Raw genomic sequence first — 14266 nt, forward strand, 5'->3', positions numbered from 1 at the left:
ACATAAGAATGATGATATCATAATAATTGCAATATTTATATATGTTTATAATAGTTATATGTCACAAGACTTTTTTTTGTAAAAATACCTAATGATTGTGCTTCATATGCTAATTGATAGAATCTTATAGGGTTTGACAGTCTGTGCCAGGAGGGTTCAGGTCAGCCAGTCTTGGGTTAAGTATCATTTAATAGAGTCATGGTCATAAGTAGGTTACATTTTATGTCCTTTACTTTTTCACTTTCCATTACACACATTATGGTGTTTTGATGATGTCACTTCTAATAGTTACATAATATGTTGTATAGATACATAAATATATAATGAAGTGCTTAACCTGTCTTTTATTATTAGATCTTTAGCTTATTTTCAGTGTTTTTCTAATCATTATAAATAAAGCTAAGGTAAACTTGTTTGTGAATAGAGCTTTGTCTGTATTTAGAATTGTTTTTTTAAGATAGATTCCCAGAAGTGGAATTAAATAGGTCAAAGAATATGGTTATTAAAAATGCTTAACACATGCTGCCAGATTGTTTCCTAAAAGATGGTTTTATCAATTTATATTCCTTCTAGCAGTATACAGTATTGCCTATTTAACCTCGTCCTCATCGAGAGCTGTGGGTTTGCAAAAATAACCCAAGGTCAGATCTCCCTTGCCCTTTCTGTAGACAATAATTGGTCACGTTCTGATAGCCACAGTAGTGGGTTCCTTTGTCTGAATTCCTGGGCCTTCCATGATAGGTCAGTTGATTTTAACCATTACATAGTAGACCTTGACTCTTGTATAAATTCTGTTCTCAGCTGGTGGACAGAGGTCAGTTCAGCCTCTTTATTCTTTTAACTGTATTTCTTACATACAGAGCTGAGAGGAAGCTCTGTTGCTTCCGAGAAAGAAGTGGTATGTGCGTTGTGGTTTGAGAGGTCTTCAGTTGCCATTATACTGAATGTACATGTGACCTTAATATGTAGGCATAGGAGTTTTTTTCATCAAATTAAAAAGTGTTACTCCAAATGTTTCTGTATTATCCCTATAGAGGGGGACGGGGGGTTTGGTGGTGAAAATAATCAATTTGTGGCTGCCCATCAAATCAGCTCCTAGAATTTGTGGGCAAGAATTTCTCCTGCAAAGAAAGAGATTCACCTGAAAAGAGGACTTGATTTAAGTAACTGTCGTAAGTGATAGCCTGTATCTTTAGCCTGAGAGTGGACAAAACTAGCCTAGTTACTCTTATTGAAATGACTGAGTAGCAGTTCGAGAGTTCCTGGCCGCTCCAACCTACCAGTTACTACTGGTGGGTTTTACTACCCATCTTTTTTGCTGATAGCTCTTTTTATTAGAAATTTGGTCAGTAGTGATCCTCAAAGTTGCTGACCCATATGGGTATCCCAAATGGCATATTTGACCCTTCACTTCCATCATAGTTATCAAAATATAACTTCATTAGTAGTACATTAAGTTGTGGTACCTAATTAAGTTTAGAGAAAGGCAAAATGACCCATGTAGAAAGTGAAGAAATAAATGCCTCATTTGACGATATGTAGTTACAGAGATTTTTATTTTTGGTGGAGCGTGCAAGAGATCACACTTTTTCCAGGCTAATCTACCTCTTCTAGATGAATTAATATGTCTGCACTTCCCTTGTTCTGCAGAAGTTATTTTTTATTTTTTTAATTTATTTGTTTATTATTTTTTGGCCACATTGGGTCATCGTTGCCACGTGCGGGCTTTCTCTAGTTGTGGTGAGCGGGGGCTACTGTTAGTTGCAGTGCGCAGGCTTCTCATTGCGGTGGCTTCTCTTGTTGCGGAGCACGGGCTCTAGGCGCGTGGGCTTCGGTAGTTGTGGCGTGTGAGCTCAGTAGTTGTGGCTCGCAGGCTCTAGAGTACGGGCTCAGTAGTTGTGGCGCACGGGCTTAGTTGCTCCGCAGCATGTGGGATCTTCCCAGACCAGGGCTTGAACCCGTGTCCCCTGTGTTGGCAGGTGGATCTTAACCACTGTACCACCAGGGAAGCCCTCTGCAGAAGTTAATACCAGAGATTTTGCCCCACATTGTTTCTGAGAACACACGATCTAATCATCTTTCCTGTTACTGCCAGTACTTCCTGCCCTTGTATAGATTAAGAGGCAGCAAGGTGTGGAGGTCTCCAGGGTGCTCAGCAGTGCAGATGCTCTCCAGTGATAACAACCTCTCTGTGTCGTAGTCACTCTGATTCTCTTATCATTATGATTAGTGTGCTGCATTCTTAGCTTTCCAGTTTGCTTCCTGTCATTGGTAAGTTAGTCATATGAGGTTAGGAATAATGTTCTTCCATTTTACTTCTTGTAAAAAAAAAAATGCAGAAAACTTAGAGATCTTTATATTCTTTACTTTCTCTGTAGTAATGGAACGGCGGTATCCCAAGGAAGTCCAAGACCTTTATGAAACAATGAGGCGATTTGCAAGGATAGTGGGGCCAGTGGAACATGACAAGTTCATTGAAAGCCATGCATGTAGGTGGTTTTTTAACCTTGAGCAAATATTTGTGTGTGTGTTTTTATTTAAATAGGAGAGATAGTGGTGTGTTTTATGTGAAGTCCTGTAAATAAATAAGTGGATTTTTTGGTATTTCTTCCACTTTATTACTATGAGATTAATTTGGGACTTTGGGGGTGGGAGAAAAGAGCTTAAAAAGCCTAGTGGCTTGTTTTCCCCTCAGATAAACAATAGGTTAGTAGTTTTTCCCCCTTTTTATTATGGGAGTTTTCAAATACATGCAAAAATAGAGATCATAGTATAATGAACCCCATGTGTCCATCACCCAACTTCAGCAATTATCAACACATGGCCAATCCAGTTTCATCTTTACCACCCACTCCCCTCCCATCCTCAACTGGATTATTTTGAAGCAAATCATATTATTATTTTTTTTTTTTTTTTGCGGTACGTGGGCCTCTCACTGTTGCGGCCTCTCCTGTTGCGGAGCACAGGCTCCGGATGCGCAGGCTCAGCGGCCATGGCTCACGGGCCCAGCCGCTCCGCGGCATGTGGGATCTTCCTGGACCGGGGCACGAACCCGTGTCCCCTGCATCGGCAGGCAGAGTCTCAACCACTGCGCCACCAGGGAAGCCCTTGAAGCAAATCATATTATTTTGTTCATAATTATTTTAGTATTAAAACTAGTTTTTTAAGTGGGGACAGAGTTAGACGACTCATCAAGATAGTATATGGTACTTCCATCATTTTCTTGCCTTTTTCCCTGAGAGAGCTCTATCTAGTTACCATTTGATTTCTCACCGTAAAAAATTGAAGTTGTTAAGGCAGTAAGGCCTAGACTATAAAGCAATCTGGACTGGGGGGCTAAGTCTATACCTTTACTCATGAGAGTCAGGTGTTTGACCCCCAAGTTTAGTTCTGGAAAGGTACTTCATGAAGGCTCTTACCGTGTACTCATCATGCAGACATTTCTTGCATGACATTGTAGGCATGTGTCTGAGCCAGGTTGGTTGTCCTCACCAGACACCCTCTTTGTTGGCATTCTTTGTGTGATTTATCCTGGGTGATTTATCCTTCACTTCCTGTCCCAGTTTGTGCCATCCCTGGTTTATGTGTCACTCCAAAGAACAACACCCCATGGATTGTCCAGGTTCTTCCTTCATCCTCTGTTTCAAAGCACCCAAATTTGAATGTTCCATCACATAATAACCCAAGCGGTGCAACCTGATCTATGTGCTCAGAGGAGGCAGAAATCTTTGATTTATGGAAAACACAATGCTCTTTTGTTCCTCTAGGAGAAAAGCTGTAAAGAAGCTATCCAGGACTTGAAGCCCAGAGCTTTTGTCCTTCCCTGGCAAAAGGGCCACATCAAGTAATACCAGAGACAGGTTTCATAAAAGAATTTGGTTTTGTGACTAGAACTCTTAACAGAGAATAAATAGAGCAGGGAAACTTGGTGGTTTAAAAAATTATATTCATTACTTCTGTAGCTAAATGAATTCAACCAGTTCACTATAAGTTTTCTAGGAAGCAGCTGGAGACAGAAGCCAAAAGACAGCTGGAGTACATTTTTGTCAGCTTTTGGGTAAAATTTCTAATGAGATATTAGCAACAATTAGGATTCCCCAAATGGAATTGCCCAGTCTTTTATAGAAGGCAGAATTACTGAAAATATTCAACAGTAAAAGTGCTCATTAATGTTGATTTTGTTTTTCCAATTTTTCTCCTTTGTTGTTTTCGGGGGGATAAACAGTGGAATTCGAACTCCGAAGGGAAATCAAGAGGCTCCAGGAATACAGGACAGCAGGCATTACCAATTTTTGTAGTAAGTATGCTTAAGGTACACACTAAATCAGAGGGCAAGTCTTCCAAACACATAGAGGGTGTCTCTGTTTGAGGTGCCATGGAGTTTTTTTTTTAAACAAGCTTTCACATTTCAGAATGAGTTTTCAATCTTTCCCATAAAGTTTCACCTATTTAATCCTTATAAAATACCATTATATGGATTATCTGAGGTGAAATAAAAGTTACGACACAGAGAAAAGAGAGATGCTGTTTTAGATTTAGGATTCCGTAGTGGCCTCTGAAGAAAAGGATTTTGTATTCCAGTTTTTAGCCTCAGCCTTTTTAAATTTAGTGATGCATAGTCTGATCGTTCTTATTAAGGGAGCTTCAGCTGGTTCTAGGCGCTTGCATCCCAGTTACTTGAGGTAGTGATAATTATATTCATAGCAGCTAACAGTTTACCATGCACCAGGCCCTACCCTGTGCACTTCACCTGGATCGTGTCATTTAATTCTTGTAACAAACTTATTGTTATTTTCATTTAATGGAGAGACTAAAGTTTAAAGTGATTAAGGAGCTAGTTGTAGTAGAGCCAGGTCATAAGGGAAGGTAGTGTGTGTTAGTAGTTAAGAGCTGAGGTCTAGACTTGGACAGCTTGGGTTTGAATTCTGGCTGTTCTTTCACCAGATCTATAATTCTGTTCATTTCAATTTTCCAAGTCTCTTAGAGTTAGTATGAAGATTAAATTAGAGGGACTTCCCTGGTGGTCCAGCGGTTAAGACTCCGTGCTCCCAATGCAGGGCACCCGGGTTCGATCCCAGGTCAGGGAACTAGATCCCACATGCCACAACTAAAGATCCCGCGTGCCGCAACTAAGACCCGGTGCAACCAAATAAATAAATAATTTTTTTTTTTTTTAAAAAGATTAAGTTAGAGATGATGCATGAAAACATAGCACAATACCTGGCACACAGTAAATCCTCAGTAACTGGCAGTTTCTGTCATTTTGTTGTTATTGTTGGAATGATCTTTGGCATTTCCTCCTTCTTGCTGTTGGTTGAAAGCTATCACCCACTGCTCACAAGAAGTAGCCCTGTGGGTATAAGTTCAGCCTGCTGTAATGGCTCTTTATTTCTAACAATGGAAACAGTTTACAAAATGAAATTTTATGTGGGACACTAATCCATAAATAAGATAAAAGTAGAACTACTTTGGTTGAAGTCTGATGGTTCAGGTCATGTGTGGAGCACAGGACCACTGGTATGTGCTGGTGCCCTTGCTCTTCCCCGTAATCCCTGAGATATTTTCATGGTATCCTGGGCCTCTGTGAAACACTGTTTGAAACCCACTGGTGTGATATTTTGGATCCTGTATACATTTGTAACATGTAGAAAACACTATGCAACTGTTTATCAAGATGCGTATAAAGACTCTGATACCAGGTTTGGGTTACCTGATATTGGTTGCCTCTGGGAAAGAGGGGAAAGGAATGGTACTGGTCAATGAGGATTTATTTTTATTTGTAATTCTAACTGGTTTTTAAGGAAGAGTGTATGTGTATAGCACTTGTGTGACTTGGAAAAATATATGGATAGAAAAATATAGAACAGGAAGTAAATATGACAATATTAAAAGTTACTTTTAGGGGATGGAAATATGAGGGACTCCTTGTAATTTTCTGTTTTGGGGATTTTTCCCCAAAATGTCTTAAAGGTAGAAAAGGAATAAAAATATTTTTATTTCTTGTCAAAAAAGGGATTTCAAACTAGGGGAAATGACTTTGCTCTTAGAAAAATAATTGTGGAAGCAGTTTTGCAAAGGAAATTTAAAAATGACTGGGAATTCCCTGGTGGTCCAGTGGTTAGGACTCGGCGCTTTCACTGCGTGGGCCTGGAGTTCAGTCCCTGGTGACTAAGATCCCACAAGCCTTGCGGCACGGCCAAAAAAAATTTTAAATTAAAGATTAAAAAAGATGAAGTTTGCTGATGAGTTAGGAAACCCTTCGGTTAGTTCTGCTGCGTTGTCATTGTAGTCGCAGTGTTTTTTAATACCTCCAGGTGCCAGAACCTATGATCACCTCAAGAAGACTCGAGAAGAGGAACGCCTCAAACGCACTATGCTCTCGGAGGTTCTCCAGTACATCCAGGACAGTAGCGCCTGCCAGCAGTGGCTCCGCCGGCAGGCTGACATGTGAGGAATTACTCCAGGGGGAAGGAGCAACCTCTTGGAGGATTTGGCCTTTACCTGTATTTTCAGAGAATTCTGTGGGCACCCTATCCTACATGGCAGGGCAGTAATAATTGGGTGACTAGAAGAATTCAGAAAATTTTAGCAGGCAGTCTCAGAAACAATACCACACTGGGCTTCCCTGGTGGCGCAGTGGTTGAGAGTCCGCCTGCCGATGCAGGGGACGCGGATCCGTGTCCCGGTCCGGGAAGATCCCACATGCCGCAGAGCGGCTGGGCCCGTGAGCCATGGCCGCTGAGCCTGCGCGTTCGGAGCCTGTGCTCCGCAACGGGAGAGGCCACAACAGTGAGAGGCCTGCGTACCGCAAAAAAAAAAAAAAAAAAAGAAACAGTACCATACTGAGAGTTTTGAGAAACATAACTGGCCTCCTAGAATCCTACTTTGCTACTTTGACCTTATTTTTTTTAATTAGTAAATTCCCTCCCCATGCTTTCTTTCTCCCTCTGTTTCTATTGGTATGATTTTCATTGGAGAATCATGTTCCTCTCCTTTCCCCATGAATGGTCTTTGTGATGTGCCAGGCCAAGAACGCTTCTTAACAAATCCAAGCAATTTCCTTCTCTGGAACAGATTTCCTTTCCTAGGTAGTACAGTTGGGATATCCTGTAAAACATAATACAGTCTGTCTCATTACTTCTCTTCAAAGTAACTGACCTGATAAGTGTCACCCAGTCTCACATGGGCTTTTGGAAATGGCTTTCTTTGATGTGATATAAGTTTAAATTCCTCTTCTTCTTTGTAGTGATTCTGGCCTGAGTCCTTCCGTACCAATGGCTTCGAATTCAGGTAATTGTTTTTTAGGCTGGAGCAGGTCTTGATTGTGAAGTTTTCATTCTAGGGGTTATGGTAACCCAGCAATCCCTTCAGCCTGTGTGGGAGCTGGGTGCTTAGGCAGAGGAATGGTAATTAAGTGTTATCCCAATTTATAAACATAAGCAAGCTTTTAGAATATTCATGGCCAAACAGGACTTTCCTCAGGTTTGGAGTACAAAGACAGGGGAAGAAAGAACTCCACACAGGTGTTTTCTCTATTTTACCAATGTTCATGGGCAGTTAGTTTACTATGACGCTGTCTACCACAAACTTTGAGATTTGTCTCATAGGGGATAATTAGAGGCTTTGTATCCCATATGAGCAAAGAAACATATTACTTGCCAGAAAAGCAAGACTTTCTTTATAAGTTGGAGACTTCAGGTATTTCTATTTCTTATCTCTTTGGGTATTTCGTCTTTTGAGGTTAGTTTACAGAGTAAGATTAAGCCATATGCTATCTGGTAATCCTTGGTTCTTGGTAATCAGTGAATGGTAGTTTGGGGTGGTATTAGTTGTAGAACTGTGGTCCAAGACCATGGTGTTTCTTTGCCTGTTTTCTTGGTTATCATTCACCCCTGCTCCATATGGTAGATTAGCCACTTCCCCTGGTCAGAACATACAGGCTGCTCCACCGATTACAGATTGGACTTGGCAAAAAGATGACCCACTTGCAGTTTTACCATTTTTTGGAAGCTTGGAACAACAGACCTTGTGATCCCATTCACAATCTCTCAGATTCAGGATCTAGACAGGGCTCAGAAAAGGCGACTTTATGGATGAAAATTTTTTTTTCATTTATTCCTTTGTTTCAAGTAATAATTGCTTAATATTTAAAGGAGAAAAGAGTGTCTTTTAGGGAATAGCCAAGACAGTTAAATCCAAGTTTTTAAGTTTCTTACATCCAACCCCTCCCCAATCTAAATACAGAAATACAAATAACTTAATATTGGCTAATTAAAATGAATGAATGGACGTGACCAAGCTCCTCTGAACCATTCGCCCTTGCTCTTTGCTGCGTCCTAGGCAGGCATTTGCCTTCCGCACGCCCTGTGTTTAGGTTGAGGCGACCCCTTGCTCCTCTTCATGCTCTGAGTTGCTCCTAAAGTAGTGCAGAGCTGGAAGCCTGGATCCCCGATCGTAACCCCGCCTCTGGGGACTTTGCTGAGGCACCCAATGATGTAGTCTCCCTTTTTGAGCACTTAGGGCATGGCTAGGCCTGTCAGTTATGGAGAAGTCCTCATCCCCTTTGTTGATATTACAGAGAAGTCTGTTTTGTAGTACAGCAGGCTGCAACAGTCCATCCCCTTTCTCTCCACCACCTAAACCGGCAACCCCCCCCATGAAATGTAACGTATTGCTCTGAATTTTCTTTTGTTTAACACAGTCCATTCATTCAAGTATACATTCAAAACAAAACCAAAAGGTTTTGCACATCAGGCTTCCTATCCTGGGCAGTGACCTCATGCTTGGGTTTCTTTCTCAGGTATGTGAGTTCACCTCAGCCTCTACTTTGCCATATAGTGGCTCATTCCTCTGTTCAGATCTTTCAGGTAAACAGGGCTACTTTGGAAGGAACAGATATTCCCTCTCGTAATAAATAAGGGCCTTTTGCCGGCCTAACACTCTGCCTTTGATCTCAAGGCGAATGGTACGTGGTTAATTACCATGTTTGCCTTGCACTGCTGGCAGAGTGGCAAGGTTAGGAAATGTCTCTCGCGCAGAGTTGTTATTTCCATTCATCAGCTGTCGAGGCAGGCAGTGTGTGACCTTTCTTAACTGGACGACATCTGGGCTGTAGATTTTAGAATCTCCTACTGGTTTGGGAAGAATAGCCGTATTTGACACTGAGGTATGTGTGATTATATGTGTATTTTATCGGAGCAGAGGGCACATGGCTTACCGTTTTTATTTTCAAGTGAACATTGGGATACCTGTGTTGCCAGATAAACTGAGGCCTGAGGAGTATATATGCAGCTATGTATAGTAATCGTGCACCTAACTGGCCTGACTGTGGTGAACTTTGTTATACACTTAACACCCGAGGGACTGTCACTCTTATGAAATATATGCCTTTTTCTGTCTATATCTGTAGGTAGACGAAGTGCACCGCCCTTGAACCTCACTGGCCTCCCTGGCACAGAGAAGTTGAATGAAAAAGAAAAGGAGGTAACAAAAAGAAGGGGAGCTGGTTAGAAGAAAGAGAGTAGGGGCTGGTTATTCATTGAGTTGTCATTAAAGACATGTTATAGGATCAAACCCGTTTTGCTCTGTTCATGTCACACACGTGCATGTACAGCTCTAGTCCATCCCAGAGGTCTAGGTGCTAAAGCGCTGACCTCAGCAGGTCTCAAGGACTCCTTTCCTTATCACCCAGCCGCCATTCATCTCCTGAGAGAAGAACATATGAGATGTAAATCTAAATAATAGCAACTGTCATTTATTGAGCATTTACCATGTACTAGATACTGTGCTGTGCTTTATGTCAATGAATTTAATTTTTTTCAAACTTAAAATAACTGGTATATGAAAATGATTGTTTCCTATTAGAGTGGGCATTTTCAGAAGTTCCACTGTTATTCCAACAATATGACCATCACTTAAAAGATCTTTGAATTGTCTCCATAGTATGTGTGTAAGCATAAAAGAGGAATTCATCATCGTATATAGTCGCACATTAATTTTGATTAAAAAAGCCATGACCTACTCTTCTTTTACATTATAATCACCGGATGTGATTCTTCATATTACTTTTGGCCGTTTCTAAACTTTAAATCCAGCCTCAAAAGGGTCATCATCAAGCGTTTTCAAAAGAATGTGCCGCAGATCTCAAGTCCATTCCAAGAGAGGATCCTCTTTGTTCCTCGTGTGCTCCTTTTACGGTTCCCAAGATCAGTGTCTTCATCTGCCACTCTGTATCAGTAATTCAGGTCAGACAGTAAGGAAAAGTCATGGAGTAGGCGCTAGTATTAGTCTTTTATTTTACCCGGTAGGAACAGTAAAGATTAGTTTGGGAGTAGAAGGAGGTGTATGTTATATCCAAGTATTGCTGAAGAAGTATTGCCATTCTGAATCAAGGGTGGAATGGCCTGGAGTTTCAAGCAGTTTTTATCCTTACCCACAAAGTGGTAACCTCAGGCTGTTCATTTCTGGATAGTGGCAGGTGAACTGGAATCGAGCCAGGTTTCTAGCTTTTTAGCAGTTGACCTCTTAGCAAGGTCTCTATATCTCTTCTCCCTCCAGAGTAGGAAATGTAATCACAAAATCAGGGACTAAAGATTTACGCCGATACTAAAAATAATGCGATTCATACTTGGGAACCCAAGTATCAGCAGCCCCACCCGCACAGTGCCCTGTGGCTCCTCCCTGACTGGCTGAGCTGGAAGGTGCCGGGCCTCTACTCCACACCGCTCCTCAGGACACAGACTTGTATCCCTGACAGACCCAGGTGAGCCAGCCGATAGGTGCTGGAGCTCTCCCGGCATCAGACTCTGCCTTTTTCTGTCTGTCTTTAGAGAGTATTCTCTCCAAAGAAAAGACAAACTGGAATGTAATCTAGCCACCAGCAGCTCCTATAAGTAGTTGGAGGTTGATGTCACTCTTTACATTTTATTTTGGCTATACCTGCTGGATTAAATTATGAGAATGACAGATGTTAACGTTTATTAAATTTGCCATGTCTTGCAGCTCTGTCAGATGGTGAGATTGGTCCCAGGAGCCTATTTAGAATACAAATCTGCTCTACTGAACGAATGTAACAAGCAAGGAGGCTTGAGACTGGCACAGGCAAGAGCACTCATCAAGATAGACGTGAACAAAACCCGGAAAATCTATGATTTCCTCATCCGAGAAGGATACATCACTAAAGCCTGAGGCTCTCCAGGCCTGGTGGGCCAAAGGACAGTACGGGCATTGTGGAGTTTTGTTTTTGAGCTGAATTCTCCTTGTAAAAAGAGGGGAAGAACAAAGGAAACCTTAGGTTGTATTAATGTCTACTTTCTTCTCCACCCGGCTTTAAAATACTCCTGTTGTTGGTACTGTGCTGCAGAGCTATGTGCTAGATAAGCTATTATTAATTGTGTGTGGGCATTCATTCCTAACACCTCTTGTAACGAAAACAAGAACCATGGTACCTCACATCACAGTGTTGGTAGAAATAGAACTAAACCAGTCTTTAGTCCCAGGAGTCCAGCTCAGATCCTTGTACTTACTTGGGAGGTTGGTTTTCTGATTATCTGTTTTGCCTTCAAACATTACAGACAGATTTAAAATAAAGAGGTTATAGAGAGAGAAAGCTTTCTCTTTCTGTCTGAGGATTCTTTTAAGCTGAAAACTTATGTTTATGAGCAAAGAGGAGGAAAATCTCCCCATGATGGTCTTGTCCCAAACTGCATCTTCAACTTTAATGTCTGGCTTTGTAAGTTGCAGTCTGGCTGTCTAATCTGCAGTAGACTTTTGAGGAGGTGGCACTGGATATAAAATGTCTCTGTTATTTTTAGAATTAATGGATTAAAATGTTTTGCTACTTAATTTGTGGGTGTGTCAAATATTCTGGTAACTAAAGCACACTTAGGGGTTGGATGCACGCCTCATCACGCTGCATTGTCTCTGCTAACGTGTGTGTCCTGGGCTCACCCTATTCTCACCCTTGGCTTCCCTGGATACCAGACCCCTGAGGATGGAGGTGATACAATTAACCTCAGTGTTGCTTAGATTAAGACCTGAACCCTAATTTCTCAATGGTGAAAGGCTAGCCTACAATAAGAGCTACTTGTAAAACAAAAGGAAAGCCTTTTCATATATGGAACTCACTAGATATGAGGGTGAGTGACCCCACCACATCTGAAACTTGGTCCTCAAATCTTTCTGCACAATAAGAAGCCAAACTCAGAGTCAGCGTTTTCCCTTTTCTGTTAGAAGCAAAGTTGTACAGAAATACTTCAGAATCTGCACAAATTACCTCCAGTAGCTGACTGATTTCTTTAATTCTTTCAACATTCAAAATATCTAATTCAAATATTGTATGCTTTGTTGGAAGTATCTGCTCAGACTTCTTGACTGCTGTAAATATGCATGCAGTTTGCTAATAGACTTCATCTAGGGGATAACAAATGAAAAGGAAACTCGTAGGATCTGAGGGAAATAGAATAAAGGACTTCAGTGTTTCAAAAGGGCGGCTTGTGGTTTTCTTGATATAGTCCTGTCTCTTAGAAAACGTATCCTACCACCAGCATCACCCTGAGTTGCTTATAAAGGGGTTGCCTCTTATCCTTGGAAGGCAAGTCCTGTTCTAAAAGTGCATTAGACATCTGTGTCAGGTGATGTCTGCTGTAGTCTGAGGAGTCCTTGATCTTGATTAAGGAAGGCTTCCTGGGAGAGGTGCACTTCTGAGGCAATGATAAGACAGAGATGAGAGAAATAAAATGGCAGATGGAAGTGGGAGACTGTTCCAGACGTAGTAGGTGGAGGGTGATGAGTAAGGAAAACAGTGCCAAGAGATTTAGCTGGCTAGTACACAAGGAGCAGCTGCGGTGCTTAGGGCTGGGAGGATGGCGGATGGCAGGACAGTCTGATAGAAACCCTGGAACAAGTTGAAGTCTGAAAAACTGACTGGCAAATCAGTAGATTGGATGAAGAAAGTGGCATTGTTGAAAAGAGTGACAGAAAAATAGGGCTGTAATTTCAAATGACTGGATTTTAGAAAGGAGGAGGATTACTATGGTTTTGGTAGGCCCAACTTCACAAAATTTAAGACCTAGAATCCTAGTGGGTTTCTCAAAGATCAAGCCATAATTTTGGGTGAGGAGTACTCTTGAAAGGTGTCGTTAGAAGAGCACTTGCTGACGTTTGGTGTTGATCACTAGCTTAGTACATTATTTCCTTCCATCTTCTTGTCACCAAAGGAAGGCCCTTCTTGTTACTAAAAATCCAGAGCTAGCAAGGACGTTCCAAAGAATATTCCATCCTTCCCCTTTTCAGCTAGATGGGATTGGCCATAAACCAACTCCACTAATTTAGGTCCTTCTTGGTGCAGATCACCTCAGAAGAAAGAGAGTTTACTCTGAAACTCAACAACAGTGAACTATGAAATAAAGACCTTTAACTGCTAGGAACTTTATTACAATTTAAAGATTTCTGCTGGAATTTTTTTTTTTTTTTTTTTTGCAGTATGCGGGCCTCTCACTGCTGTGGCCTCTCCCGTTGCGGAGCACAGGCTCCGGACGCGCAGGCCCAGTGGCCACGGCTCACGGGCCTAGCTGCTCTGCGGCATGTGGGATCTTCCTGGACCGGGGCACAAACCCGTGTCCCCTGCATCGGCAGGCGGACTCTCAACCACTGCACCACCAGGGAAGCCCTCTGCTCGAATTTTATGCATATCGTTCTCCTCTGTCCTGGTGGGGAATAGAGAACAAATTTCTTTACGTGTAATGACCCTTTCTTGGGCTTCCCTGGTGGCGCAGTGGTTAAGAATCTGCCTACCGATGCAGGGGACACAGGTTTGAGCCGTGGTCCAGGAAGATCCCACGTGCTGTGGAGCAGCTAAGCCCGTGCACCACAACTACTGAGCCTGAGCCCTAGGCCCGCGAGCCACACTACTGAAGCCCACACGCCTAGAGCCCATGCTCCACAAGAGAAGCCACTGCAGTGAGAAGCCAGCGCACCGCAACAAAGAGTAGCCCCTGCTCACCACAACTAGAGAAAAGCCCACGTGCAGCAACAAAGACCCAATGCAGCCATAAATAAGTAAATAAGTAAATAAATTTATAATGATCCTTTCTTGTGCTCAAAGACCTCAACTGTCTCTGTTGAGACCAACTATTTATGATTTATCTCTTCTTGGGTTCCAGTTTTCATCCTTTTATTGTTTATACAACTCCCCCCACCCTAACCCCCCTTTTTAAATTTGAACTTAGTTCATTAACCAGTCGCTGCTGAGTGATAACAAGTTTCC

The 14266-nt window shown here is 41.9% G+C and overlaps 1 protein-coding gene across 6 annotated transcripts in view; it reads left to right on the forward strand.

The window, feature by feature from the left end:
* TADA2A (transcriptional adaptor 2A) overlaps nt 1–12482 on the forward strand; it is a 48092-nt gene extending 35610 nt beyond the window's left edge. For 4 of the 6 annotated variants that reach the window (XM_029213140.1, XM_029213142.1, XM_029213144.1 and 1 more), the window contains 6 exons: nt 2379–2489; nt 4226–4297; nt 6315–6447; nt 7247–7290; nt 9410–9483; nt 11002–12482. In XM_029213140.1, the coding sequence (XP_029068973.1) occupies nt 2379–2489; nt 4226–4297; nt 6315–6447; nt 7247–7290; nt 9410–9483; nt 11002–11187 (620 nt within the window). In that variant the 3' untranslated portion in view covers nt 11188–12482. The remainder of the gene's footprint in view (nt 1–2378; nt 2490–4225; nt 4298–6314; nt 6448–7246; nt 7291–9409; nt 9484–11001) is intronic. The other 2 variants (XM_029213139.1, XM_029213141.1) reach the window with 2 other exon arrangements.
* The last annotated feature ends 1784 nt before the right edge of the window (nt 12483–14266 follow it).

This window comes from Monodon monoceros, unplaced genomic scaffold (genome assembly GCF_005190385.1).
Source record: "Monodon monoceros isolate NGI ecotype Baffin Bay Population unplaced genomic scaffold, NGI_Narwhal_1 Super_Scaffold_9, whole genome shotgun sequence".
Classification (NCBI taxonomy): Eukaryota; Metazoa; Chordata; class Mammalia; order Artiodactyla; family Monodontidae; genus Monodon; species Monodon monoceros.